This window comes from Scyliorhinus torazame, chromosome 12 (genome assembly GCF_047496885.1).
Source record: "Scyliorhinus torazame isolate Kashiwa2021f chromosome 12, sScyTor2.1, whole genome shotgun sequence".
In the NCBI taxonomy this organism is placed as follows: Eukaryota; Metazoa; Chordata; class Chondrichthyes; order Carcharhiniformes; family Scyliorhinidae; genus Scyliorhinus; species Scyliorhinus torazame.
In genome coordinates this window covers 137,325,244-137,353,171 of record NC_092718.1, presented here as the reverse complement: position 1 = coordinate 137,353,171, position 27,928 = coordinate 137,325,244, and the positions used below count along the sequence as shown (strand labels likewise).

At 47.1% G+C, this 27,928-nt stretch overlaps 1 protein-coding gene across 1 annotated transcript in view; it reads left to right on the top strand.

Moving 5' to 3' along the window:
• LOC140387105 (glutamate receptor ionotropic, kainate 5-like) overlaps positions 1 to 27,928 on the top strand; it is a 409,927-nt gene that overhangs the window by 251,734 nt on the left and 130,265 nt on the right. Inside the window, exon 5 of the mRNA XM_072470114.1 lies at positions 19,037 to 19,198. Within this exon, the coding sequence (XP_072326215.1) occupies positions 19,037 to 19,198 (162 nt within the window). The remainder of the gene's footprint in view (positions 1 to 19,036; positions 19,199 to 27,928) is intronic.

Genomic DNA, 27,928 nt, shown 5'->3' with positions numbered 1-27,928 from the left:
ACTTCACACCTCATCTTCACATAGGCCTCCTTCTTCCTCTTAACAAGAGATTCCACTTCTTTGGTAAACCACGGTTCCCTCGCTCGGCACCTTCCTCCCTGCCTGACCGGTACATACTTATCAAGAACACGCAGTAGCTGATCCTTGAACAAGCTCCACTTATCCAGTGTGTCCAACACTTGCAGCCTACTTCTCCACCTTATCCCCCCCAAGTCATGTCTAATGGCATCATAATTTCCCTTCCCCCAGCTATAACTCCTGCCCTGCGGTGTATACTTATCCCTTTCCATCCTTAACGTAAACGTCACCGAATTGTGGTCACTGTCCCCAAAGTGCTCACCTACCTCCAAATCCAACACCTGGCCTGGTTCATTACCCAAAACCAAATCCAATGTGGCCTCGCCTCTTGTTGGCCTGTCAACAAACTGTGTCAGGAAACCCTCCTGCACACACTGTACAAAAAACGACCCATCTAATGTACTCGAACTATATCTTTTCCAGTCAATATTTGGAAAGTTAAAGTCTCCCATAATAACTACCCTGTTACTTTCGCTCTTATCCAGGATCATCCTCGCCATCCTTTCCTCTACATCCCTAGAACTATTTGGAGGCCTATAGGAGACTCCCAACAGTGTGACCTCTCCTTTCATGTTTCTAACCTCAGCCCATACTACCTCGGAAGATGAGTCCCCATCTAGCATCCTCTCCGCCACCGTAATACTGCTCTTGACTAGCAGCGCCACACCTCCCCCTCTTTTGCCTCCTTCTCTGAGCTTACTAAAACACCTAAACCCCGGAACCTGCAACATCCATTCCTGTCCCTGCTCTCTCCATGTCTCCGAAATGGCCACAACATCGAAGTCCCAGGTACCAACCCATGCTGCCAGTTCCCCTGCCTTATTTCATATACTCCTGGCATTGAAGTAGACACACTTCAAACCACCTACCTGAACACTGGCCCCCTCCTGCGACGTCAAATCTGAGCTCCTGACCTCTGCACTCTCATTCTCCCTTACCCTAAAACTACAATCCAGGTTCCCATGCCCCTGCTGCATTAGTTTAAACCCCCCCAAAGAGCACTAACAAATCTCCCCCCCAGGATATTTGTGCCCCGCAGGTTCAGATGTAGACCATCCTGTTTGTAGAGGTCCCACCTTCCCCAGAAAGAGCCCCAGTTATCCAGAAATCTGAATCCCTCCCGCCTGCACCATCCCTGTAGCCACATGTTTAATTGCTCTCTCTCCCTATTCCTCATCTCACTATCACGTGGCACGGGCAACAACCCAGAGATAACAATTCTGTTTGTTCTAGTTCTGAGCTTCCATCCTAGCTCCCTCAAAGCCTGCCTGACATCCTTATCCCCTTTCCTACCTATGTCGTTAGTGCCAATGTGGACCACGACTTGGGGCTGCTCCCCCTCCCCCTTAAGGACCCGGAAAACACGATCCGAGACATCACGTACCCTTGCACCTGGGAGGCAACATACCAAACGTGAGTCTCTCACGCTCCCACAAAATCTCCTATCTGTGCCCCTGACTATCGAGTCCCCAATTACTAATGCTCTGCTCCTCTCCCCCCTTCCCTTCTGAGCAACAGGGACAGACTCCGTGCCAGAGGCCCGTACCCCATGGCTTATCCCTGGTAAGTCCCCCCCCCCCACAAGTATCCAAAGCGGTATACTTGTTTCTCAGGGGAACGACCGCAGGGGATCCCTGCACTGACTGTTTTTTCCCAGTCCCTCTTACAGTTACCCATCTATCTCCAATCTTTGGTGTAACTAATTCCCTGAAGCTGCTATCTATGACCCCCTCTGCCTCCCGAATGATCCGAAGTTCTTCCAACTCCAGCTCCAGTTCCCTAACTCGGTCTTGGAGGAGCTGGAGATGGCAGCACTTCCTGCAGGTAAAATCAGCAGGGACACTAACGGCATCCCTCACCTCAAACATCCTGCAGGAGGAACATTGCACTCCCTTCCCTGCCATCCCTCTAACTTTCTACCAAGATCTGGCTAACAACTAAATTAAATTTTTTTTATATAAAAAAAATATTAATAACAATAATAAAATATGGTACTTACCTCACACCAATGGGTCTTATTATTAGGTTAGAGGAGGAGGGCGGGTGGTAGACACTACACGTGTAGTGTCTCGGGTTTCCTCTCCACCAGAATTTATCGGCGAGGGTCTTCCCAGAAGTCCGCGGGTCGACTTCCTGTTCCCAACTTAAACAATAAAAAATTTTTTTTTTAAATTTAAAGGAGAGACTTACCTCCCAGAAATCACTTCCGCACTGCCCCCGTCCGCTCCTGCTGAAATCGACTTGGCCTGCAAGGTAAGTAAGTTGTTAATCAGTACTTACCTCACCCAGGCTGCGACCTTTTAAACTGCTCTACCCTCGTCTACCTGTTCAGTCACCTTTTCACCTTTTGGAGGAAAATGTAACGTTGTTCAAAAAGGGGAGCAGAGACAACCCCGGCAACTATAGACCGGTGAGCCTCACGTCTGTAGTGGGTAAAGTCTTGGAGGGGATTATAAGAGACAAGATTTATAATCATCTAGATAGGAATAATATGATCAGGGATAGTCAGCATGGCTTTGTGAAGGGTAGGTCATGCCTCACAAACCTTATCGAGTTCTTTGAAAAGGTGACTGAACAGGTAGACGAGGGTAGAGCAGTTGATGTGGTGTATATGGATTTCAGCAAAGTGTTTGATAAGGTTCCCCACGGTAGGCTATTGCAGAAAATACGGAGGCTGGGGTTTGAGGGTGATTTAGAGATGTGGATCAGAAATTGGCTAGCTGAAAGAAGACAGAGGGTGGTGGTTGATGGAAAATGTTCAGAATGGAGTTCAGTTACAAGTGGAGTACCACAAGGATCTGTTCTGGGGCCGTTGCTGTTTGTCATTTTTATCAATGACCTAGAGGAAGGCGCAGAAGGGTGGGTGAGTAAATTTGCAGACGATACTAAAGTCGGTGGTGTTGTCGATAGTGTGGAAGGATGTAGCAGGTTTCAGAGGGATATAGATAAGCTGCAGAGCTGGGCTGAGAGGTGGCAAATGGAGTTTAATGTAGAGAAGTGTGAGGTGATTCACTTTGGAAGGAATAACAGGAATGCGGCATATTTGGCTAATGGTAAAGTTCTTGGAAGTGTGGATGAGCAGAGGGATCTAGGTGTCCATGTACATAGATCCCTGAAAGTTGCCACCCAGGTTGATAGGGTTGTAAAGTAGGCCTATGGAGTGTTGGCCTTTATTGGTAGAGGGATTGAGTTCCGGAGTCAGGAGGTCATGTTGCAGCTGTACAGAACTCTGGTACGGCCGCATTTGGAGTATTGCGTACAGTTCTGGTCACCGCATTATAGGAAGGATGTGGAGGCTTTGGAGCGGGTGCAGAGGAGATTTACCAGGATGTTGCCTGGTATGGAGGGAAAATCTTATGAGGAAAGGCTGATGGACTTGAGGTTGTTTTCGTTGGAGAGAAGAAGGTTAAGAGGAGACTTAATAGAGGCATACAAAATGATCAGGGGGTTGGATAGGGTGGACAGTGAGAGCCTTCTCCCGCGGATGGAAATGGCTGGCACGAGGGGACATAGCTTTAAACTGAGGGGTAATAGATATAGGACAGAGGTCAGAGGTAGGTTCTTTACGCAAAGAGTAGTGAGGCCGTGGAATGCCCTACCTGCTACAGTAGTGAACTCGCCAACATTGAGGGCATTTAAAAGTTTATTGGATAAGCATATGGATGATAATGGCATAGTGTAGGTTAGATGGCTTTTGTTTTGGTGCAACATCGTGGGCCGAAGGGCCTGTACTGCGCTGTATCGTTCTATGTTCTATGTAACTGGTCTGATTAGTAAGTTTACAGACGACACAAAGGTTGGTGGAATTGCGGATAGCGATGAGGAGTGTCAGAGGATACAGCAGGATTTAGATTGTTTGGAGACTTGGGCGGAGAGATGGCAGATGGAGTTTAATCCGGACAAATGTGAGGTAATGCATTTTGGAAGGTCTAATGCAGGTAGGGAATATACAGTGAATGGTAGAACCCTCACGAGTATTGAAAGTCAAAGAGATCTAGGAGTACAGGTCCACAGGTCACTGAAAGGGGCAACACAGGTGGAGAAGGTAGTCAAGAAGGCATACGGCATGCTTGCCTTCATTGGCCGGGGCATTGAGTATAAGAATTGGCAAGTCATGTTGCAGCTGTATAGAACCTTAGTTAGGCCACACTTGGAGTATAGTGTTCAATTCTGGTCGCCACACTACCAGAAGGATGTGGAGGCTTTAGAGAGGGTGCAGAAGAGATTTACCAGAATGTTGCCTGTTATGGAGGGCATTAGCTATGAGGAGCGGTTGAATAAACTCGGTTTGTTCTCAGTGGAACGAAGGAGGTTGAGGGGCGACCTGATAGAGGTCTACAAAATTATGAAGGGCATAGACAGAGTGGATAGTCAGAGGCTTTTCCCCAGGGTAGAGGGGTCAATTACTAGGGGGCATAGGTTTAAGGTGAGAGGGGCAAGGTTTAGAGTAGATGTATGAGGCAAGTTTTTTTACACAGAGGGTAGTGGGTGCCTGGAACTCGCTACCGGAGGAGGTGGTGGAAGCAGGGACGATAGGGACATTTAAGGGGCATCTTGACAAATACATGAATAGGATGGGAATAGAGGGATACGGACCCAGGAAGTGTAGAAGATTGTAGTTTAGTTGGGCAGCATGGTCGGCACGGGCTTGGAGGGCCGAGGGCCTGTTCCTGTGCTGTACATTTCTTTGTTCTTTGTGCTTGTTCTTGTGAACGGAGTGCCGTTGTCTGTGACCAGCACCTCGGGGAGGCCATGCGTACTGAAAGACAAACGCATATTCTCAATTGTTGCGCAGGACGTTGTCCCCTGCATCTTATGCACCTCTAACCATTTACTCTGGGCATCAATTTATAGAAGGAACATGGATCCTTGAAAAGGGCCGGCGAAATCCGCATGCAAGCGCGCCCAAGGCTCTCCTGGCCATTCCCAGTGATGTAGGGGCACGGCCGGCGGAAGCTTCTGATGCTCCTGGCAAATGGTGCAGTTTTGGGCCACCTTCTCAATGTCGGTGTCGAGGCCTGGCCACCAGACATAACTCCGGGCCAACATTTTCATTTTGGTCACACCTGGATGCCCATTGTGCAAGTCTGTTAGTATCAGCTCCTGGCCTTTTCCCGGGACAATCTCACGCGTCCCCCACAAGAGGATGCCGTCTTCCACGCTGAATTCTGACAGCTTGGAGGAAAATGCCCGCAACTCGCCTGGGAGCTGTCTATGCTGCCCACCATACAGGACTATGTGCCGAACCTTTGACAGGACTGGCTCCGTCTGGGTCCACTCACGGATCTGTGATGCCGTGACAGGCAAGGTGTCCATAAAATTTAGCGTTGCAACCACCTCACTGGTCGTGGGGGTCGACATGGGGCCGGTCGATAAAGGCTCAGTGCGTCGGCATTCGCTATCTGCGTTCCTGGTTTGTTCTCCAGAGAATACTCGTATGCAGCGAGCAACAAAGCCCAGCGCTGGATCCGTGCGGAAGCAATGGGCGGTATTGGCTTATCCTCTCTGAAAAGTCCCAGCAGAGGCTTATGATCAGTCACGATAGTGAAGTGGCGGCCATACACGTACTGGTGGAAGCGTTTGACCGCAAAGACCACCGCCAGGCCCTCCTTCTCGATCTGCGCGTACTTCTTTTCCGCTGCAGTCAATGTGCGGGAGGCGAAAGCTATCGGCCGCTCGGCACCGTTTTTCGTCATGTGGGACAGGACGGCCCCAATACCATACGGGGATGCATCACACGTGATGAGCAAAGGCTTTCCAGGATCACAGTGGGTTAACCCAGACGACGACAATTGCTGTTTTACCCGCCGGAAAGCGGTTTCTTGCGTCTGACCCCAACCCAGGTGTGATTTTTCTTTAGCAGAAGATGCAAAGGGGCCAGCGTAGTTGCCAGATTGGGGAGGAACTTCCTGTAATAGTTTACGAGGCTGAGAAAAGAACGAAGATGCGAAGTGTCAGTCAGGGCAGGGGCCTGTTGAATCGCGCGCACCTTCTCTGCGACGGGGTGCAAACCTTCGCGGTCCACCCGATAACCCAGGTAGACTACTTCCTTCGCATGAAAGACGCACTTTGTACGAAGTAAACGGACTCAAGCCTCTGAAAAGCGTCTAAGAATAGCCTCCAAATTTTCCAAATGTTCCAAAAGTAATAGTAATCGGGGACTCTATAGTCAGGGGCACAGATAGGCGCTTCTGTGGACGTGAAAGAGACTCCAGGATGGTATGTTGCCTCCCTGGTGCCAGGGTCCAGGATATCTCCGAACGGGTAGAGGGCATCCTGAAGGGGGAGGGCAAACAGGCAGAGGTCGTTGTACATATTGGTACTAACGACATAGGCAGGAAGGGGCATGAGGTCCTGCAGCAGGAGTTCAGGGAGCTAGGCAGAAAGTTAAAAGACAGGACCTCGAGGGTTGTAATCTCGGGATTACTCCCTGTGCCACGTGCCAATGAGGCTAGAAATAGGAAGATAGAGCAGATAAACACGTGGCTAAACAGCTGGTGTAGGAGGGAGGGTTTCCGTTATCTGGACCACTGGGAGCTCTTCCGGGGCAGGTGTGACCTGTATAAGATGGACGGGTTGCATCTAAACCGGAGAGGCATAAATATCCTGGCCGCGAGGTTTGCTAGTGTCACACGGGAGAGTTTAAACTAGTATGGCAGGGGGGTGGGCATGGGAGCAATAGGTCAGAAGGTGAGAGCATTGAGGGAGAACTAGGGAATAGGGACAGTGTGGCTCTGAGGCAGAGCAGACGGGGAGAAGTTGCTGAACACAGCGGGTCTGGTGGCCTGAAGTGCATATGTTTTAATGCAAGAGCATTACGGGTAAGGCAGATGAACTTAGAGCTTGGATTACTACTTGGAACTATGATGTTGTTGCCATTACAGAGACCTGGTTGAGGGAAGGGCAGGATTGGCAGCTAAACGTTCCAGGATTTAGATGTTTCAGGCGGGATAGAGGGGGATGTAAAAGGGGAGGCGTAGTTGCGCTACTTGTTCGGGAGAATATCACAGCTATACTGCGAGAGGACACCTCAGAGGGCAGTGAGGCTATATGGGTAGAGATCAGGAATAAGAAGGGTGGAGTCACAATGTTGGGGGTATACTACAGGCCTCCCAACAGCCAGCGGGAGATAGAGGAGCAGATAGGTAAACAGATTTTGGAAAAGAGTAAAAACAACAGGGTTGTGGTGATGGGAGACTTCAACTTCCCCAATATTGACTGGGACTCACTTAGTGCCAGGGGCTTAGACCGGGTGGAGTTTGTAAGGAGCATCCAGGAGGGCTTCTTAAAACAATATGTAAACAGTCCAACTAGGGAAGGGGCGGTACTGGACCTGGTATTGGGGAATGAGCCCGGCCAGGTGGTAGATGTTTCAGTAGGGGAGCATTTCGGTAACAGTGACCACAATTCAGTAAGTTTTAAAGTACTGGTGGACAAGGATAAGAGTGGTCCGAGGATGAATGTGCTAAATTGGGGGAAGGCTAATTATAACAATATTTGGCGGGAACTGAAGAACATAGATTGGGGGCGGATGTTTGAGGGCAAATCAACATCTGACACGTGGGAGGCTTTCAAGTGTCAGTTGAAAGGAATACAGGACCGACATGTTCCTGTGAGGAAGAAAGATAAATACGGCAATTTTCGGGAACCTTGGATGACGAGTGATATTGTAGGCCTCATCAAAAAGAAAAAGGAGGCATTTGTCAGGGCTAAAAGGCTGGTAACAGACGAAGCCTGTGTGGCATATAAGGAAAGTAGGAAGGAACTTAAGCAAGGAGTCAGCAGGGCTAGAAGGGGTCACGAAAAGTCATTGGCAAATAGGGTTAAGGAAAACCCCAAGGCTTTTTACACGTACATAAAAAGCAAGAGGGTAGCCAGGGAAAGGCTTGGCCCACTGAAGGATAGGCAAGGGAATCTATGTGTGTAGCCAGAGGAAATGGGCGAGGTACTAAATGAATACTTTGCATCAGTATTCACCAAAGAGAAGGAATTGGTAGATGTTAAGTCTGGAGAAGGGGGTGTAGATAGCCTGGGTCACATTGTGATCCTAAAAGACGAGGTGTTGGGTGTCTTAAAAAATATTGAGGTAGATAAGTCCCCAGGGCCTGATGGGATCTACCCCAGAATACTGAAGGAGGCTGGAGAGGAAATTTCTGAGGCCTTGACAGAAATCTTTGGATCCTCGCTGTCTTCAGGGGATGTCCCGGAGGACTGGAGAATAGCCAATGTTGTTCCTCTGTTTAAGAAGGGTAGCAAGGATAATCCCGGGAACTACAGGCCGGTGAGCCTTACTTCAGTGGTAGGGAAATTACTGGAGAGAATTCTTCGAGACAGGATCTACTCCCATTTGGAAGCAAATGGACGTATTCGTGAGAGGCAGCACGGTTTTGTGAAGGGGAGGTCGTGTCTCACTAACTTGATAGAGTTTTTCGAGGAGGTCACTAAGATGATTGATGCAGGTAGGGCAGTAGATGTTGTCTATATGGACTTCAATAAGGCCTTTGACAAGGTCCCTCATGGTAGACTAGTACAAAAGGTGAAGTCACACGGGATCAGGGGTGAACTGGCAAGGTGGATACAGAACTGGCTAGGCCATGGAAGGCAGAGGGTAGCAATGGAGGGATGCTTTTCTAATTGGAGGGCTGTGACCAGTGGTGTTCCACAGGGATCAGTGCTGGGACCTTTGCTCTTTGTAGTATATATAAATGATTTGGAGGAAAATGTAACTGGTCTGATTAGTAAGTTTGCAGACGACACAAAGGTTGGTGGAATTGCGGATAGCGATGAGGACTGTCTGAGGATACAGCAGGATTTAGATTGTATGGAGACTTGGGCGGAGAGATGGCAGATGGAGTTTGATCCGGACAAATGAGAGGTAATGCATTTTGGAAGGTCTAATGCAGGTAGGGAATATACAGTGAATGGTAGAACCCTCAAGAGTATTGAAAGTCAAAGAGACCTAGGAGTACAGGTCCACAGGTCATTGAAAGGGGCAACACAGGTGGAGAAGGTAGTCAAGAAGGCATATGGCATGCTTGCCTTCATTGGCCGGGGCATTGAGTATAAGAATTGGCAAGTCATGTTGCAGCTGTATAGAACCTTAGTTAGGCCACACTTGGAGTATAGTGTTCAATTCTGGTCGCCACACTACCAGAAGGATGTGGAGGCTTTAGAGAGGGTGCAGAAGAGATTTACCAGAATGTTGCCTGGTATGGAGGGCATAAGCTATGAGGAGCGATTAAATAAACTCGGTTTGTTCTCACTGGAACGAAGGAGGTTGAGGGGTGTCCTGATAGAGGTATACAAAATTATGAGGGGCATAGACAGAGTGGATAGTCAGAGGCTTTTCCCCAGGGTAGAGGGGTCAATTACTAGGGGACATAGGTTTAAGGTGAGAGGGGCAAGGTTTAGAGTAGATGTACGAGGCAAGTTTTTTACGCAGAGGGTAGTGGGTGCCTGGAACTCGCTACCGGAGGAGGTAGTGGAAGCAGGGACGATAGGGACATTTAAGGGGCATCTTGACAAATATATGAATAGGATGGGAATAGAAGGATACGGACCCAGGATGTGTAGAAGATTGTAGTTTAGTCGGGCAGTATGGTCGGCACGGGCTTGGAGGGCCGAAGGGCCTGTTCCTGTGCTGTACATTTCTTTGTTCTTTGTTCTTTGTTCCTGCTCCGACGTCCCTGTAATCAAAACGCCGTCTCAGTAGACAGCGACATGCGGCAAAACCTCTCAAGCTGCCCTCCATGACGCATTGTAAAATCGTGCAGGCAGAGGGTACCCCAAAGGGTATCCGTGTACATTCATACAGGCCCCGGTGTGTATTAATAGTTACATATGGCCGGGAGGCAGGGTCCAGCTCCAACTGCAGGTAGGTGTGACTCATATCTAATTTCGTGAATGAGAGTCCGCCTGCAAGCTTCGCGTAGAGATCCTCTATGCGAGGCATCGGATATCGGTCGAGCCGGGAAGCCGTATTCACTGTAAGTTTATAGTCATCGCACAAGCGAACTGTGGTATCTGGCTTCATTACAGGTACAATTGGTGCTGCCCAGTCAGCGAAACGGACGGGCCTGATAATACCGAATGTCTCCAAACAGGTCAACTGCCTTTCTAACTTCTCAAGCAAGGCGTAAGGCACCGGGCGCGCCTGGAAATAGCGCGGCGTGACTCCTGGTTTGACTTCGATACGGGCTACAGCCCCTTTTATTTTCCCCAAGCCGGGTTGGAATACATCTGGGTACCGTCCCAGCACCTCAGTCAACCCTCCAGAACCTGTTTGGAGGATGTGCTGCCATTGCAACCGCAAATGGCGCAGCCAGTCCCGACCCAACAGGCTGGGCCCATGGCCACGCACCACGATAAGTGGGAAACGCCCCTTGTGGCGACCATAAACAACAGGGGTCATCATACTCCTGCAATGTCCAATGGTTCCCCCGTGTAGGTGGCCAACCTGGTCTGTGAGTCGGTTAATGTAAGGGTCTGTATACCCTGCTTGATGTGGTCGAATGTCTTCTGGGCGATCACCAGTGTCCAACTCCATCTCAAGCGGGTGACCATTGACCCGTACTGTCACCTTAATGGGGGCCACACGGGGAGCTGACACACAATGCAGCTGCAGGCAGTCATCCTCTGTCTCCACATCCTCGGGAGTAGTCACCGCAGGTTCATCCACATGGAAGGTACGGCTCCTGGGCTGGCCCCAGTTTCTGTCGGAACGACGGAGCCCCTGGCGCCCCCAGGACTGGCGTCCGCGACGGGCCGGCGCCCACAAGTCCGACACGGACATGGCTCCTCATCCATTGGTTCTGGAGAAGGCTCCCTTCGGGGACGGACGGCCGACAGCCACTGGCGTCGGTCCGGTCGTTGATCGCCCAAGGTACCGCAGGGGCGCGGAGAGACGGTTTGGGACAGAAGAGGTTGCGCCCCAAGGCGTGTACCTCCATTCCCTGTAGCTCCTGTAGCACTCCTCATTCTGCGCTCTCTCGGGACAATACTATTTGAATGGCCTGTTGAAAAGTCAATGTTGGCTCAGCTAACAACTTTCTCTGGGTGGCCGCATTGTTAATACCGCAAACCAAACGGTCGCGTAACATTTCTGACAAGGTCTCACCATAGTCACAGTACTCCGCAATCCTGCGTAGCCTGGATAGAAACTCTGCAAGGGTCTCTCCTGGGGTCCTCTCAGTGGTATTAAACTGGTAACGCTGGACTATCTTGGACGGGATTGGATTAAAATGTTGCCCCACTAAGTTCACAAGTTCATCAAACGTTTAGGTGTCTGGCGCAGCTGGGTATGTAAGGCTCCGAATCACCCAAAACGTATGCGGGCCGCAGGCGGTGAGCAAAATGACCACCTGGCGCTCGTTTTCGGTGATGTTGTTTGCCCGGAAATAGTGACGCATCCATTGTGTGTACTGGTCCCAACTTTCCAGCGCAGCATCAAAAACATCCCAACGTCCGTACAGAGGCGTGGTCTAATAGAAAACAACTTCCAACCTGTATCCAACAAAAATCTAGGGAGGTGGCTTCAGCAGCGTAGACAGCTATCCACTTTAACCCTCGTCGCCAGTTTTGTGAGGGCCACAAAGAATCCAGCACGAGTTGAAGGATAGAAAGAAATAACATTTATTTACAATAACATATATATATACAACAGCAGCAGCAACTCCCTTGCTGCTCACTCCTCTCTAGCTGGTTCCAAACTGGCCAGCTCTATTTATGCAGGGAATCTGCTTATGATTTCTCCGCCCCCCTCATTGGGGAAGTTCATACTCCCAAAGGATTGTGGGATTGCCATTAGTCCCCTGCCAGTGATAAGCAGGCAGGTTATAACACACTGCTTGAGGTTTCCCTATCACCTGACATGTTCGACAAAATTTAACTACATCTGTATGTAATCCAGGCCAATAAAAATGTTTCTGGATTTTAGCTTGAGTTTTCCTAACTTCCAAATGACCTCCCACTGGTACCTCATGTGCCACTCACAACACCTCCTTTCTATACCCTACCGGCAATACCACTTGATGAACTTCTGTCCATTTTTCATCCGCCTGCACACGTAAAGATCTCCATTTTCTCAGCAAGATATCACTTTACGGTAATAACACTCTGTTATATACTCAGATTCCTCTTCCGTATCTGCTTTCTGATATGTCCATTTTATTTCTACATCTTTCTGTTGTAACTTCGCCAATTTTTCTAAGCTAAAAATCTCCGCCTCATCCTCCATCTGTTCTTTGTTCTTTGTTCTTTGGGGTCAGGAGGGCTAGAAGGGGTCACGAAAAGTCATTGGCAAATAGGGTTAGGGAAAATCCCAAGGCTTTTTACACGTACATAAAAAGCAAGAGGGTAGCCAGGGAAAGGGTTGGCCCACTGAAGGATAGGCAAGGGAATCTATGTGTGGAGCCAGAGGAAATGGGCGAGGTACTAAATGAATACTTTGCATCAGTATTCACCAAAGAGAAGAAATTGGTAGATGTTGAGTCTGGAGAAGGGTGTGTAGATAGCCTGGGTCACATTGAGATCCAAAAAGACGAGGTGTTGGGTGTCTTAAAAAATATTCCGGTAGATATGTCCCCAGGGCCTGATGGGATCTACCCCAGAATACTGAAGGAGGCTGGAGAGGAAATTGCTCAGGCCTTGACAGAAATCTTTGGATCCTCACTGTCTTCAGGGGATGTCCCGGAGGACTGGAGAATAGCCAATGTTGTTCCTCTGTTTAAGAAGGGTAGCAAGGATAATCCCGGGAACTACAGGCCGGTGAGCCTTACTTCAGTGGTAGGGAAATTACTGGAGAGAATTCTTCGAGACAGGATCTACTCCCATTTGGAAGCAAATGGACGTATTAGTGAGAGGCAGCACGGTTTTGTGAAGGGAAGGTCGTGTCTCACTAACTTGATAGAGTTTTTCGAGGAGGTCACTAAGATGATTGATGCAGGTAGGGCAGTGGATGTTGTCTATATGGACTTCAGTAAGGCCTTTGACAAGGTCCCTCATGGTAGACTAGTACAAAAGGTGAAATCACACGGGATCAGGGGTGAGCTGGCAAGGTGGATACAGAACTGGCTAGGTCATAGAAGGCAGAGAGTAGCAATGGAAGGATGCTTTTCTAATTGGAGGGCTGTGACCAGTGGTGTTCCACAGGGATCAGTGCTGGGACCTTTGCTCTTTGTAGTATATATAAATGATTTGGAGGAAAATGTAACTGGTCTGATTAGTAAGTTTGCAGACAACACAAAGGTTGGTGGAATTGCGGATAGCGATGAGGACTGTCGGAGGATACAGCAGGATTTAGATTGTTTGGAGACTTGGGCGGAGAGATGGCAGATGGAGTTTAATCCAGACAAATGTGAGGTAATGCATTTTGGAAGGTCTAATGCAGGTAGGGAATATACAGTGAATGGTAGAACCCTCAAGAGTATTGAAAGTCAAAGAGACCTAGGAGTACAGGTCCACAGGTCATTGAAAGGGGCAACACAGGTGGAGAAGGTAGTCAAGAAGGCATACGGCATGCTTGCCTTCATTGGCCGGGGCATTGAGTATAAGAATTGGCAAGTCATGTTGCAGCTGTATAGAATCTTAGTTAGGCCACACTTGGAGTATAGTGTTCAATTCTGGTCGCCACACTACCAGAAGGATGTGGAGGCTTTAGAGAGGGTGCAGAAGAGATTTACCAGAATGTTGCCTGGTATGGAGGGCATTAGCTATGAGGAGCGGTTGAATAAACTTGGATTGTTCTCACTGGAACGAAGGAGGTTGAGGGGAGACCTGATAGAGGTGTACAAAATTATGAGGGGCATATACAGAGTGGATAGTCAGAGGCTTTTCCCCAGGGTAGAGGGGTCAATTACTAGGGGGCATAGGTTTAAGGTGAGAGGGGCAAGGTTTAGAGTAGATGTACGAGGCAAGTTTTTTACGCAGAGGGTAGTGGGTGCCTGGAACTCGCTACCGGAGGCTGTGGTGGTAGCAGGGACGATAGTGACATTTCAGGGGCATCTTGACAAATACATGAATAGGATGGGAATAGAGGGATACGGACCCAGGAAGTGTAGAAGATTGTAGTTTAGTCGGGCAGCATGGTCGGCACGGGCTTGGAGGGGCGAAGGGCCTGTTCCTGTGCTGTACATTTCTTTGTTCTTTGTTCTTGTTCTTTTTCAACCATCTGATCAAAAATCGTTTCTGATAATTTCATCTTTATCTTCACTCTTTGATTTCTCCTCTTGTCTTAACCTGTGACTTTGCGACCTTGTTACTACACAATCCGGAAAAATCCCAGAATATTTGTCCTTCAACCCTTCAGTTGTCTGATTTTCCACTGGCTTATCAACCACAATAGGCATCACTCCCACCTGCGATCATTATCATTACCCAAGATAAACTGTTTTCCTGGACAAGATAGTTTCTCTATTACTCCTACTACCACTTCACCACTCTTCACTGGACTTTCCAACCTTACCTTATATAATGGAACGCTACTCTTCTCACCCTGAATTCCACATATTACCACCTTTTCTGGCAACATTCTTCCCAAACTACATAATTCCTCATCTCTTACCATTAAAGATTGACGAGCTCCCGTCTCTCTTAAAACCTCTTTACCTGCTCCTTCTGGTACACATGAGTTAACTTTACCCACACAAGTAAATTATTTAAAGAGATCTAGCACCTTCTTGTCAATCACATCTTGATCAGGCTGTACAATCTTTTGCACCTCCTTCACTTCACTTGGGCTTTCCTTGACCACTTTAACAAACCCCACTGTCTTATCCTGTTTTACCACATCAGCCTTCCCAGTGCTTTTCTTCAACCACCAACACTGTGACTTTACATGGCCTAGTTTATTACAGTGAAAACATTTGAAACTTTTCATGTCTCTTCCACCCTCCTGGATTTCTTTTTTAATCTGAGGTACATTCTCCTTATTATCTCCCATCAGATCTCCTTTACCTCTACCATTTGAATATTTCTCTTTTCCCCAGTTTCTATCCCTCACAGGCTAAAACTGATGTGGAAACCAAACTTTGATTTACATAGAACATAGAACATAGCACATACAGTGAAGAAGGAGGCCATTCGGCCCATCGAGTCAGCACCGACCCACTTAAGCCCTCACTTCCACCCCATCACCGTAACCCAATAACCCCTCCTAACCTTTTTGGTCACTAAGGGCAATTTATCATGGCCAATCCACCTAACCTGCATGTCTTTGGACTGTGGGAGGAAACCGGAGCACCCGGAGGAAACCCACGCAGACATGGGGAGATCGTGCAGACTCTGCACTGACAGTGACCCAGCGAGGAATCGAACCTGGGACCCTGGCGAAGCCACAGTGCTATCCACTTGTGCTACCGTGCTGCCCACTAATTCATAATCATCTGCCATTTCTGCTGTTAATCTCACAGTTTTAACCCTCTGCTCTTCCACATGAGTTCTCACTACATAAGAAATTGAATTTTGAAACTCCCTCAAAAGTATAATTTCTCTGAGAACTTCATACGTTTGGTCTATTTTCAAAGCCCTTATCCACCTATCAAGGTTACTCTGTTTGATCCATTCAAACTCCATGTATGTTTGACCAGGTTCTTTCCTTAAATTTCTAAACCTTTGTCTGTCGGCTTGAGGCACTACCTCATATGCACCTAAGATGGATTTTTTCACCTCCTCATACGTCCTAGATACCTCCTCTGGTAGTGATGTAAACACTTCACTAGCTCTACCTTCCAACTTTGTTTGAATCAGTGATACCCACATGTCCTGTGGCCATTTCATTTGTTTTTCTACCTTCTCAAATGAAATGAAAAAGGCTTCTACCTCCTTCTCACCAAACCTTGGCAATGCTTGGACATATTTAAATAGATCCTCACCAAGCCTTTGACTATGATGCTCTTTCTCTTTATCCTTATCACTATCCTCCAACTGTACGTTTCCCTTTATATCTGCCAATTTTAACTGACTGTCATGTTTCTTGTCCATTTTCTGAAGTTCAAATAATCTCTCTTTTTCTCTTTCCTCTCTCTCTTTTTCTATTTGTTCTGCTAGGGCTATTCTTTCTTTGTTTCTTTCTTCTCTCTCCTTTTCTTTTTCCCTGATCTGTAACTCCCTTTCTCCCTCTTTTTCTCTTTCCCTCATTGCGTATTCAAGCTGCTTTAATTCTTTCTCATGTTCCAGTTGTTTAATCTGTAACTGAATTTTAGCCAGTTCCAATGAGTCATACTGTATCTCAGGCAATTTTAAATGCTCAGCTAGCCCCGTAAGTCCCTCTTCTTTTCGTATCCTGCCAGCTAATGTTAACTGCAATTAATTTGCCAAATCTAAAAGCCTGTTTTTAGCCTCTGTTCGTAAGGTACTGCGTGTGACCATCTCCACCCCCAAAAACTTCAGAGCTTCTGAAAGAGCTGTTGTCCATAACACACTCCCTACTTAAACTGGAATACCACACCTGAAAAGCAACCACAATATGCTCACCCCTCACTGTCTTTAAGTTCTCAAAGCAAAACCAATAGATATACTTTTATCCCAGACGAGTCCGCAATTTCTTATGGGCCAGGGTTTAGAGAACCCCAAAGTGTATCATGGAGTTCACCTGACCCACAACTTTTAATAGATTGTGGTTATGGGGAGCACAAGGGCCCACTTTACAGGTGTGCTGCAACAGAGATCTAACGTACTTTTAAAACAAAAGCATGTTTATTCTATGAATCCAGTTAACACTTTATAAACCCACAGTAAACATCTTAACAACTATCAACACCAATAATCCCCACAGATACAATATTCAGTAAATAACCCTTCATAACTTTCCTCACAACATCCATAAGACCAAAATACCATTTTTACAGAAAGGCAGCAGGTTTAAATTCTCTACAGAAACTGGTATTATTTTGAAATCATAAAATGATCTTTAGATTGCAGAGAGAGATCAATATGCAGCTGTTTGCTTTGCCTGCAGCTATCCAGCTCTGAAAACGAAACTAAAACACACTGTAGCTGCCTATCAAAAACGAAAGTGAAAGACAGCCAGCCCAGTTCCACCCACACTCTGACATCACTGCAGCTATTTGATAAACACCCATTTCTTAAAGGTACATCCAATACAGCTGTTTGATAAACACCTAGTTCTTAAAGGCACTCTCACATGACACTGGGCAGAGTCTCTGTGTATTCAGGGTTCGGATTACTGGACAGAGTCTCTCTGTATTCAGGGTCTGGATTACTATACAGAGTCTCTGTGTATTCAGGGTCAGGATTACTGTACAGAGTCTCTGTGTATTCAGGGTCAGGATTACTGTACAGAGTCTGTGTGTATTCAGGGTCAGGATTACTGTACAGAGAGTCTCTGTGTATTCAGGGTCAGTATCACTGTACAGTGTCTCTGTGTATTCAGGGTCACGATTTCTGTACAGAGTCTCTGTGTATTCAGGGTCAGTATCTCTGTACAGTTCTCTGCGTATTCAGTGTCAGGATTACTGTACAGAGTCTCTGTGTATTCAGGGTCAGTATCTCTGTACAGAGTCTCTGTGTATTCAGGGTCAGTATCTCTGTACAGTTCTCTGTGTATTCAGTGTCAGGATTACTGTGCAGAGTCTCTGTGTATTCAGGGTCTGGATTACTGTACAGAGTCTCTGTGTATTCAGGGTCAGTATCTCTGTACAGTTCTCTGTGTATTCAGTGTCAGGATTACTGTACAGTTCTCTGTGTATTCAGGGTCTGGATTACTGTACAGAGTCTCTGTGTATTCAGGGTCAGTATCTCTGTACAGAGTCTGTGTATTCAGGGTCTGGATTACTGTACAGAGTCTCTGTGTATTCAGGGTCAGGATTACTGTACAGAGTCTCTGTGTATTCTGGGTCAGTATCTCTGTACAGTTCTCTGTGTATTCAGGGTCTGGATTACTATACAGAGTCTCTGTGTATTCAGGGTCAGGATTATTGTACAGTTCTCTGTGTATTCAGGGTCAGGATTACTGTACAGATTCTCTGTGTATTCAGGGTCAGTATCACTGTACAGAGTCTCTGTGTATTCAGTGTCAGGATTACTGTACAGAGTCTCTGTGTATTCCGTGTAAGTATCACTGTACAGAGTCTCTCTACATTCAGGGTCAGTATCTCTGTTCAGAGTCTCTGTGTATTCAGGGTCAGTATCTCTGTTCAGAGTCTCTGTGTATTCAGGGTCAGGATTACTGTACAGAGTCTCTGTGTATTCAGGGTCAGTATCTCTGTACAGAGTCTCTGTGTATTCAGGGTCAGTATCTCTGTACAGAGTCTCTGTGTATTCAGGGTCAGTATCTCTGTACAGAGTCTCTGTGTATTCAGGGTCAGTATCTCTGTACAGAGTCTCTGTGTATTCAGGGTCAGTATCTCTGTACAGAGTCTCTGTGTATTCAGGGTCAGTATCTCTGTACAGAGTCTCTGTGTATTCAGGGTCAGTATCTCTGTACAGAGTCTCTGTGTATTCAGGGTCAGTATCTCTGTACAGAGTCTCTGTGTATTCAGGGTCAGTATCTCTGTACAGAGTCTCTGTGTATTCAGGGTCAGTATCTCTGTACAGAGTCTCTGTGTATTCAGGGTCAGTATCTCTGTACAGAGTCTCTGTGTATTCAGGGTCAGTATCTCTGTACAGAGTCTCTGTGTATTCAGGGTCAGTATCTCTGTACAGAGTCTCTGTGTATTCAGGGTCAGTATCTCTGTACAGAGTCTCTGTGTATTCAGGGTCAGTATCTCTGTACAGAGTCTCTGTGTATTCAGGGTCAGTATCTCTGTACAGAGTCTCTGTGTATTCAGGGTCAGTATCTCTGTACAGAGTCTCTGTGTATTCAGGGTCAGTATCTCTGTACAGAGTCTCTGTGTATTCAGGGTCAGGATTACTGTACAGAGTCTCTGTGTATTCAGGGTCAGGATTACTGTACAGAGTCTCTGTGTATTCATGGTGTGTGTCTTTCTTTCTCTTCCTGCAGGATTTCCCTGTGTTGCAGCTCAGTGAGATTGTTGATGACCATGCAAACATCATTGGCTTCTCCATGTTGAATCCCAGGCATCCCTTCTTTCTCGAGTTTATCCGTAGCCTTAACATGTCGTGGCGGGAAAACTGTGATACTGCTCATTTCCCCGGAGCTGCGGTAAGTTTTACCCTGTGTCATGTCAGAGCGAGGGTCAGGGAGCAAGGCTTAGAGAATGAGTGAATGGGAGTCGGAGGGTGAGGGGCATGTGTCAAAGAGTGAAGTTTGTTTTTTGGTTTTGCTTGCTTTCCACTTCAAATATTATTTAGATCTCTGGATTGGGACGGTTTCCGATGCTTATGCGTGACTTCGGTCGAACCCTTGTCGGATACTTTAAAAAACCCTTTAATTACACTATCGTACGTTTCTCTCTTGTACACACTGTTCCGTATTCCCATCTTGGTGTCTGACCCATGCCTGCTGGTGCCCGGTTACATTGATTTTGATTTGATTTATTGTCACATGTACCGAAGTACAGTGAAAAGTATTTTTCTGCGGCCGAGGGAACGTACACAGTACGTACATAGCAGACAAAAAGAATAATCAACAGAGAACATTGACAAATGGTACATCGACAAACAGTGATTGGTTACAGTGCGGAACAAGGGGCCAAACAAAGCAAATACGTGACAAGAGCAGCATAGGGCGTCGTGAATAGTGTTCTTACAGGGAACAGATCAGTCTGAGGGGGAGTTGTTGAGGAGTCTTGTAGCTGTGGGTAAGAAGCTGTTCCTATGTCTGGATGTGCGGGTCTTCAGACTTCTGAACCTTCTGCCTGATGGAAGGGTCTGGAAGAAGGCAATGCTTGGGTCGGAATGGTCTCTGATAATGCTGTCTGCCTTCCTGAGGCAGCAGGAGGTGTTTAAACTAGTATGGCAGGGGGGTGGGCATGGGAGCAATAGGTCAGAAGGTGAGAGCATTGAGGGAGAACTAGGGAATAGGGACAGTGTGGCTCTGAGGCAGAGCAGACGGGGAGAAGTTGCTGAACACAGCGGGTCTGGTGGCCTGAAGTGCATATGTTTTAATGCAAGAAGTATTACGGGTAAAGCAGATGAACTTAGAGCTTGGATTAGTACTTGGGACTATGATGTTGTTGCCATTACAGAGACCTGGTTGAGGGAAGGGCAAGATTGGCAGCTAAACATTCCAGGATTTAGATGTTTCAGGCGGGATAGAGGGGGATGTAAAAGGGGAGGCGGAGTTGCGCTACTGGTTCGGGAAAATATCACAGCTGTACTTCGGGAGGACACCTCAGAGGGCAGCGAGGCTGTATGGGTAGAAATCAGGAATAAGAAGGGTGCAGTCACAAGGTTGGGGGTTTACTACAGGCCTCCCAACAGCCAGCGGGAGATAGAGGAGCAGATAGGTAGACAGATTTTGGAAAAGAGTAAAAACAACAGGACCAGTCAAGGACAGGGATGGGAAGCTGTGTGTGGAGTCTGAAGAGATAGGCGAGATACTAAATGAATATTTTTCGTCAGTCTTCACTCAGGAAAAAGATAATGTTGTGGAGGAGAATGCTGAGACCCAGGCTATTAGAATAGATGGAATTGAGGTACGTAGGGAAGAGGTGTTGGCAATTCTGAACAGGCTGAAAATAGATAAGTCCCCGGGGCCTGATGGGATTTATCCTAGGATTCTCTGGGAGGCCAGGGAAGAGATTGCTGGACCTTTGGCTTTGATTTTTATGTCATCATTGGCTACAGGAATAGTGCCAGAGGACTGGAGGATAGCAAATGTGGTCCCTTTGTTCAAAAAGGGGAGCAGAGACAACCCGGCAATTATAGACCGGTGAGCCTCACGTCTGTAGTGGGTAAAGTCTTGGAGGGGATTATAAGAGACAAGATTTATAATCATCTAGATAGGAATAATATGATCAGGGATAGTCAGCATGGCTTTGTGAAGGGTAGGTCATGCCTCACAAACCTTATCGAGTTCTTTGAGAAGGTGACTGAACAGGTAGACGAGGGTAGAGCAGTTGATGTGGTGTATATGGATTTCAGCAAAGCGTTTGATAAGGTTCCCCACGGTAGGCTATTGCAGAAAATACGGAGGCTGGGGATTGAGGGTGATTTAGAGATGTGGATCAGAAATTGGCTAGCTGAAAGAAGACAGAGGGTGGTGGTTGATGGGAAATGTTCAGAATGGAGTTCAGTTACAAGTGGCGTACCACAAGGATCTGTTCTGGGGCCGTTGCTGTTTGTCATTTTTATCAATGACCTAGAGGAAGGCGCAGAAGGATGGGTGAGTAAATTTGCAGACGATACTAAAGTCGGTGGTGTTGTCGATAGTGTGGAAGGATGTAGCAGGTTACAGAGGGATATAGATAAGCTGCAGAGCTGGGCTGAGAGGTGGCAAATGGAGTTTAATGTAGAGAAGTGTGAGGTGATTCACTTTGGAAGGAATAACAGGAATGCGGAATATTTGGCTAATGGTAAAGTTCTTGGAAGTGTGGATGAGCAGCGGGATCTAGGCGTCCATGTACATAGATCCCTGAAAGTTGCCACCCAGGTTGATAGGGTTGTGAAGAAGGCGTATGGAGTGTTGGCCTTTATTGGTAGAGGGATTGAGTTCCGGAGTCAGGAGGTCATGTTGCAGCTGTACAGAACTCTGGTACGGCCGCATTTGGAGTATTGCGTACAGTTCTGGTCACCGCATTATAGGAAGGACGTGGAGGCTTTGGAGCGGGTGCAGAGGAGATTTACCAGGATGTTGCCTGGTATGGAGGGAAAATCTTATGAGGAAAGGCTGATGGACTTGAGGTTGTTTTCGTTGGAGAGAAGAAGGTTAAGAGGAGACTTAATAGAGGCATACAAAACGATCAGGGGGTTAGATAGGGTGGACAGTGAGAGCCTTGATGGAAATGGCTGGCACGAGGGGACATAGCTTTAAACTGAGGGGTAATAGATATAGGACAGAGGTGAGAGGTAGGTTCTTTACGCAAAGAGTGGTGAGGCCGTGGAATGCCCTACCTGCAACAGCAGTGAACTCGCCAACATTGAGGGCAGTTAAAAGTTTATTGGATAAGCATATGGATGATAATGGCATAGTGTAGGTTAGATGGCTTTTGTTTTGGTGCAACATCGTGCGCTGTATCGTTCTATGTTCTATGTTCTATGGTTGTGGTGATGGGAGACTTCAACTTCCCCAATATTGACTGGGACTCACTTAGTGCCAGGGGCTTAGATGGGGCGGAGTTTGTAAGGAGCATCCAGGAGGGCTTCTTAAAACAATATGTAGACAGTCCAACTCGGGAAGGGGCGGTACTGGACCTGGTATTGGAGAATGAGCCCAGCCAGGTGTTAGAAGTTTCAGTAGGGGAGCATTTCGGGAACAGTGACCACAATTCAGTAAGTTTTAAAGTGCAAATCAACATCTGACATGTGGGAGGCTTTCAAGTGTCAGTTGAAAGGAATTCAGGACCGGCATGTTCCTGTGAGGAAGAAGGATAAATACGGCAATTTTCGGGAACCTTGGATAACGAGAGATATTGTAGGCCTCGTCAAAAAGAAAAAGGAGGCATTTGTCAGTGCTAAAAGGCTGGGAACAGACGAAGCCTGCGTGGAATATAAGGAAAGTAGGAAGGAACTTAAGCAAGAGTCAGGAGGGCTAGAAGGGGTCACGAAAAGTCATTGGCAAATAGAGTTAAGGAAAATCCCAAGGCTTTTTACACGTACATAAAAAGCAAGAGGGTAGCCAGGGAAAGGGTTGGCCCACTGAAGGATAGGCAAGGGAATCTATGTGTGGAGCCAGAGGAAATGGGCGAGGTACTAAATGAATACTTTGCATCAGTATTCACCAAAGAGAAGAAATTGGTAGATGTTGAGTCTGGAGAAGGGTGTGTAGATAGCCTGGGTCACATTGAGATCCAAAAAGACGAGGTGTTGGGTGTCTTAAAAAATATTAAGGTAGATAAGTCCCCAGGGCCTAATGGGATCTACCCCAGAATACTGAAGGAGGCTGGAGAGGAAATTGCTGAGGCCTTGACAGAAATCTTTGGATCCTCACTGTCTTCAGGGGATGTCCCGGAGGACTGGAGAATAGCCAATGTTGTTCCTCTGTTTAAGAAGGGTAGCAAGGATAATCCCGGGAACTACAGGCTGGTGAGCCTTACTTCAGGGGTAGGGAAATTACTGGAGAGAATTCTTCGAGACAGGATCTACTCCCATTTGGAAGCAAATGGACGTATTAGTGAGAGGCAGCATGGTTTTGTGAAGGGGAGGTCGTGTCTCACTAACTTGATAGAGTTTTTCGAGGAGGTCACTAAGATGATTGATGCAGGTAGGGCAGTGGATGTTGTCTATATGGACTTCAGTAAGGCCTTTGACAAGGTCCCTCATGGTAGACTAGTACAAAAGGTGAAGTCACACGGGATCAGGGGTGAGCTGGCAAGGCGGATACAGAACTGGCTTGGTCATAGAAGGCAGAGAGTAGCAATGGAAGGATGCTTTTCTAATTGGAGGGCTGTGTCCAGTGGTGTTCCACAGGGATCAGTGCTGGGACCTTTGCTGTTTGTCTTATATATAAATGATTTGGAGGAAAATGTAACTGGCATGATTAGTAACTTTGCAGACGACACAAAGGTTGGTGGAATTGCGGATAGCGATGAGGACTGTCAGAGGATACAGCAGGATTTAGATTGTTTGGAGACTTGGGCGGAGAGATGGCAGATGGAGTTTAATCCGGACAAATGTGAGGTAATGCATTTTGGAAGGTCTAATGCAGGTAGGGAATATACAGTGAATGGTAGAACCCTCAAGAGTATTGAAAGTCAAAGAGATCTAGGAGTACATGTCCACAGGTCACTGAAAGGGGCAACACAGGTGGAGAAGGTAGTCAAGAAGGCATACGGCATGCTTGCCTTCATTGGCCGGGGCATTGAGTATAAGAATTGGCAAGTCATGTTGCAGCTGTATAGAACCTTAGTTAGGCCACACTACCAGAAGGATGTGGAGGCTTTAGAGAGGGTGCAGAAGAGATTTACCAGAATGTTGCCTTGTATGGAGGGCATTAGCTATGAGGAGCGGTTGAATAAACTCGGTTTGTTCTCACTGGAACGAAGGAGGTTGAGGGGTGACCTGATAGAGGTCTACAAAATTATGAGGGGCATAGAGAGAGTGGATAGTCAGAGGCTTTTCCCCGGGGTAGAGGGGTCAATTACTAGGGGGCACAGGTTTAAGGTGAGAGGGGCAAGGTTTAGAGTAGATGTACGAGGCAAGTTTTTTCACAGAGGGTATTGGGTGCCTGGAACTCGCTACCGGAGGAGGTGGTGGAAGCAGCGACGATAGTGACATTTAAGGGGCACCTTGACAAATACATGAATAGGATGGGAATAGAGGGATACGGACCCAGGAAGTGTAGAAGATTGTAGTTTAGTTGGGCAGCGTGGTCGGCACGGACTTCGAGGGCCGAAGGGCCTGTTCCTGTGCTGTACATTTCTTTGTTCTTTGTTTGTTCTTTGGATGGGGGTGACTTTCATCACTGCTCGCCATTCGTCCTCGGAATCCACAGCTAGGATTGACTGGACTTGCGATGTGTCTGGTGTGGCATATTCACACGTTGTAATAATGCCTACACGGTAGGCGTTGTCCAGGCATTCACCATTTGGATCCGTTGCACTGCCGGGATCAGAATCCTGTCGGCATTGTTGCACACTCCGGATGCGCCGTCTTCGGTATTGGAAGCGCTGTCTCCTGACTGGTGGTGCAGATCTGCACAGGGCTGCATAGTGGCCTGGCGTCCCGCAGTTTAAACAGCGTCTGGCAGGGCAGTGTTTCTTTAAATGGGCGGTGCCACAGTTCGAACACGTCATGACGTCGGTGTCCTGACACTCCGTGCGTCGTTGCACTTGCGCAATGCGGTTCTCAGACATCTGCACCTGCGCAGTGCGGGTTTCAGCCGCTTCGTTATCCCGTTCGCATCGTGCATACGTCAGGCCCCGGGAAGAGCGCGCGAAATGGCCGCTTTTGTCAATGGGGAGGTGCTGCATCCGGGGGATGGCCTGCACACACTCCCCTCGTGGGAGGCTAGTTTATTGCTTTCTGCCGTTTTGTACTGGGAATAGCGGTTTTTGGCGTGTTCATGCACTGTGCCTGTTTCAATCTCGACTGGCAGGGTCATATGCTTGATCTTCAGTAACTGCTCTCTCAGAGGATCAGAGTGAACTCCAAAAACGACTTGTTCTCTGATCATGGAGTCAGTGATATCACCGAAGTTGCAGGATTGCGCTAGCAGTCTAAGGTTAGTTAAATATGAGGTGAAGGATTCGTCTTTACCTTGCAATCGCTGCTCGAATATGTAGTGCTCGAAGATTTTGTTGGTGCCCACCTCACAGTGGCTGTCAAACTTGTCCAGGATGGTCTGAAACTTTGTCTTGTCCTGGTCTTCGGCGAAGTGAAAGGAGTTGAATATTTCCAAGGCGTGATCACCCTCTGTGGTGACGAGAAGCGCTATCTTCCGTGCATCAGACGCACCATTGAGGTCTGATGCTTTGACGTGAAGCTGAAATTTCTGCTTGAATGTCCGCCAGTTGGCACTGAGATTGCCAGAGGTACTGAGCTGGTGAGGAGCCTGAATCTTCCATTTTGCCGGTATACATTCACTGGTCATCACGGATCTTGCTGAGTTGAACTAACTAGATTGAACAGACTCCTGGTATCATGTTGTGTTATGTCATTTGGAATAACACAAGCTGCCACTTGATGCAGTTTTGAGTAAAAGATGCTCTAGACTTTGAAGTGAGTTCAATGCGTTTTATTGAACTATTAGCACAGTTCTCAATGAGTTCGACTCTGCTAATCTAAATGTAGTAACTCAGTCTAACTGAACCAGCCTTGCTCTAAGCCACGTGCTGGGGTGTGATGCTGAGGATACACCCTGTCTCACTCTGTAGATGTTGGTCTGTGGAAAGAGGCGGGGTGTGAGTACCTCATCCCTTTTATAGTGAGATACCACCCCTGAGTGACCTGACTGAGTGTCATTGGTCCTCTCCAATTCTATGTGTTCATTAGCTGCATGTTTGCATAGCATGACAGATCCCTCTCTCTATCTGTTGATCCCTCACTCTATATCTGTCAATCCCCCTCTCTATCCGTCCCTCCCTCTCTCTCTCTGGCCGTCCCTCTCTCTATCTGTCCCTCCCTCTCTCTATCTGTCCCTCCCTCTCTCTATCTGTCCCTCCCTCTCTCTATCTGTCCCTCCCTCTCTCTATCTGTCCCTTCCTCTCTCTATCTGTCCCTCCCTCTCTCTATCTGTTGATCCCTCTCTCTATCGGTCTCTCCCTCTCTCTATCTGTCCCTCCCTCTCTCTATCTGTCCCTCCCTCTCTCTATCTGTCGATCCCTCACTCTATCTGTCGATCCCTCTCTCTATCTGTCTCTCCCTCTCTCTATCTGTCCCTCCCTCTCTCTATCTGTCCCTCCCTCTCTCTATCTGTCGATCCCTCTCTCTATCTATCTCTCCCTCCCTCTCTCTATCTGTCCATTCTGTTATGGGCGAGGCGTTTTCAGAACCCCAAAATGTATCATGGACTTCAACCAACCTCCTCCTTTAATGTATTTGTTGCTTTTCCTAGCACACGGCTTGTTCCCTAGGTGTGGGATTACAATTATGGACACGTGGGTTTTTAAACACAAAACAATGTTTATTCTATGAACTCAACTTAACCTTTTAAATAAACATTGGATCACTTAACACCCCTTATTTCAAAGATAACCCTGAAAATTTTACAACTCTAAATAATCCTTCAGTTATTCCTTTCAACATCCAAGAGAGTTTTAACACCTTTAAACAGAAACACATCAGGTTAAAGGCTTTACTATTATGAGTTTAAATCACCTAAATGATCCAGAGATAGTCTTTCATGGCAGAGATCCTGCTCACTGCAAAACACAGACACTCCCCAAGCTCTTTTCCTCCAAACTGCAACTCTCTGGAAACACACAGACACACACAAGCTGCTTTTTCAAACTGCAGCTCTCTGGAAACACACAGACACACACAAGCTGCTTTTTCAAACTGCAGCTCTCTGGAAACACACAGACACACACAAGCTCCTTTTCAAACTGCAAGTTCAAAATGGCTGATCTAAAGCCCAGCTCCACCCACTCTCTGACTTCACTGTTTTATTAAAGGTACATTGCTTAAACATCCATGTCTTAAAGGTACTCTCACATGACACCTCCCCCCAAGAAAAAAAATAAACCATCAACTGCAAGATGGTTTCATTTTTCATTTTTGCACCATCCATTAAGAAATGTACACAGTAAATATACATTTTCGTTTTTTTAAAAAAACAACACACACAAACAGGTATAATAATATAGTCCATTTTTCTTTCTTCTTCTCCTCCAACCGAAATCCTTCTCGATTGACAGTCTCTTTGAACAAAGTCTCTGCACGATCCAGCCATTCCTCTGCTCCTCGGCATTTCTCTTCAGAATCAGATAATTTAGTTCAATCTGACCACAGAGCCCCTTGAAATTCTCCAATACAAGAACATTGGTTACCACAGCTTTCAGGCAGTCAAATGCCTGTTGAAAGTCCGCTGTCCATTGAAATTTTTTTACACTTCTTCAGCAATCCCATCAGTGGAGTAATCACGCCACAAAACTTTTTCACAACTGTTTGATCAAATTCATTCATGCTAGGAGATCTCATTATTTCCCTTCGTCCTGAGGGTATCGGAAACTCCGCAAGGAAAGTGATTCGGGCTTCTCCAAATTCACGTTCGGCTAGGTTCATCACCAAACCCGCCTCCTGAAGTCGATTGAAGAACTCCATACGATGTTTTAAATGTTCTTTCCATGTCTGGAAGTTGGAAATAAAAGCAGATTGTCGCAATTTCTCAATG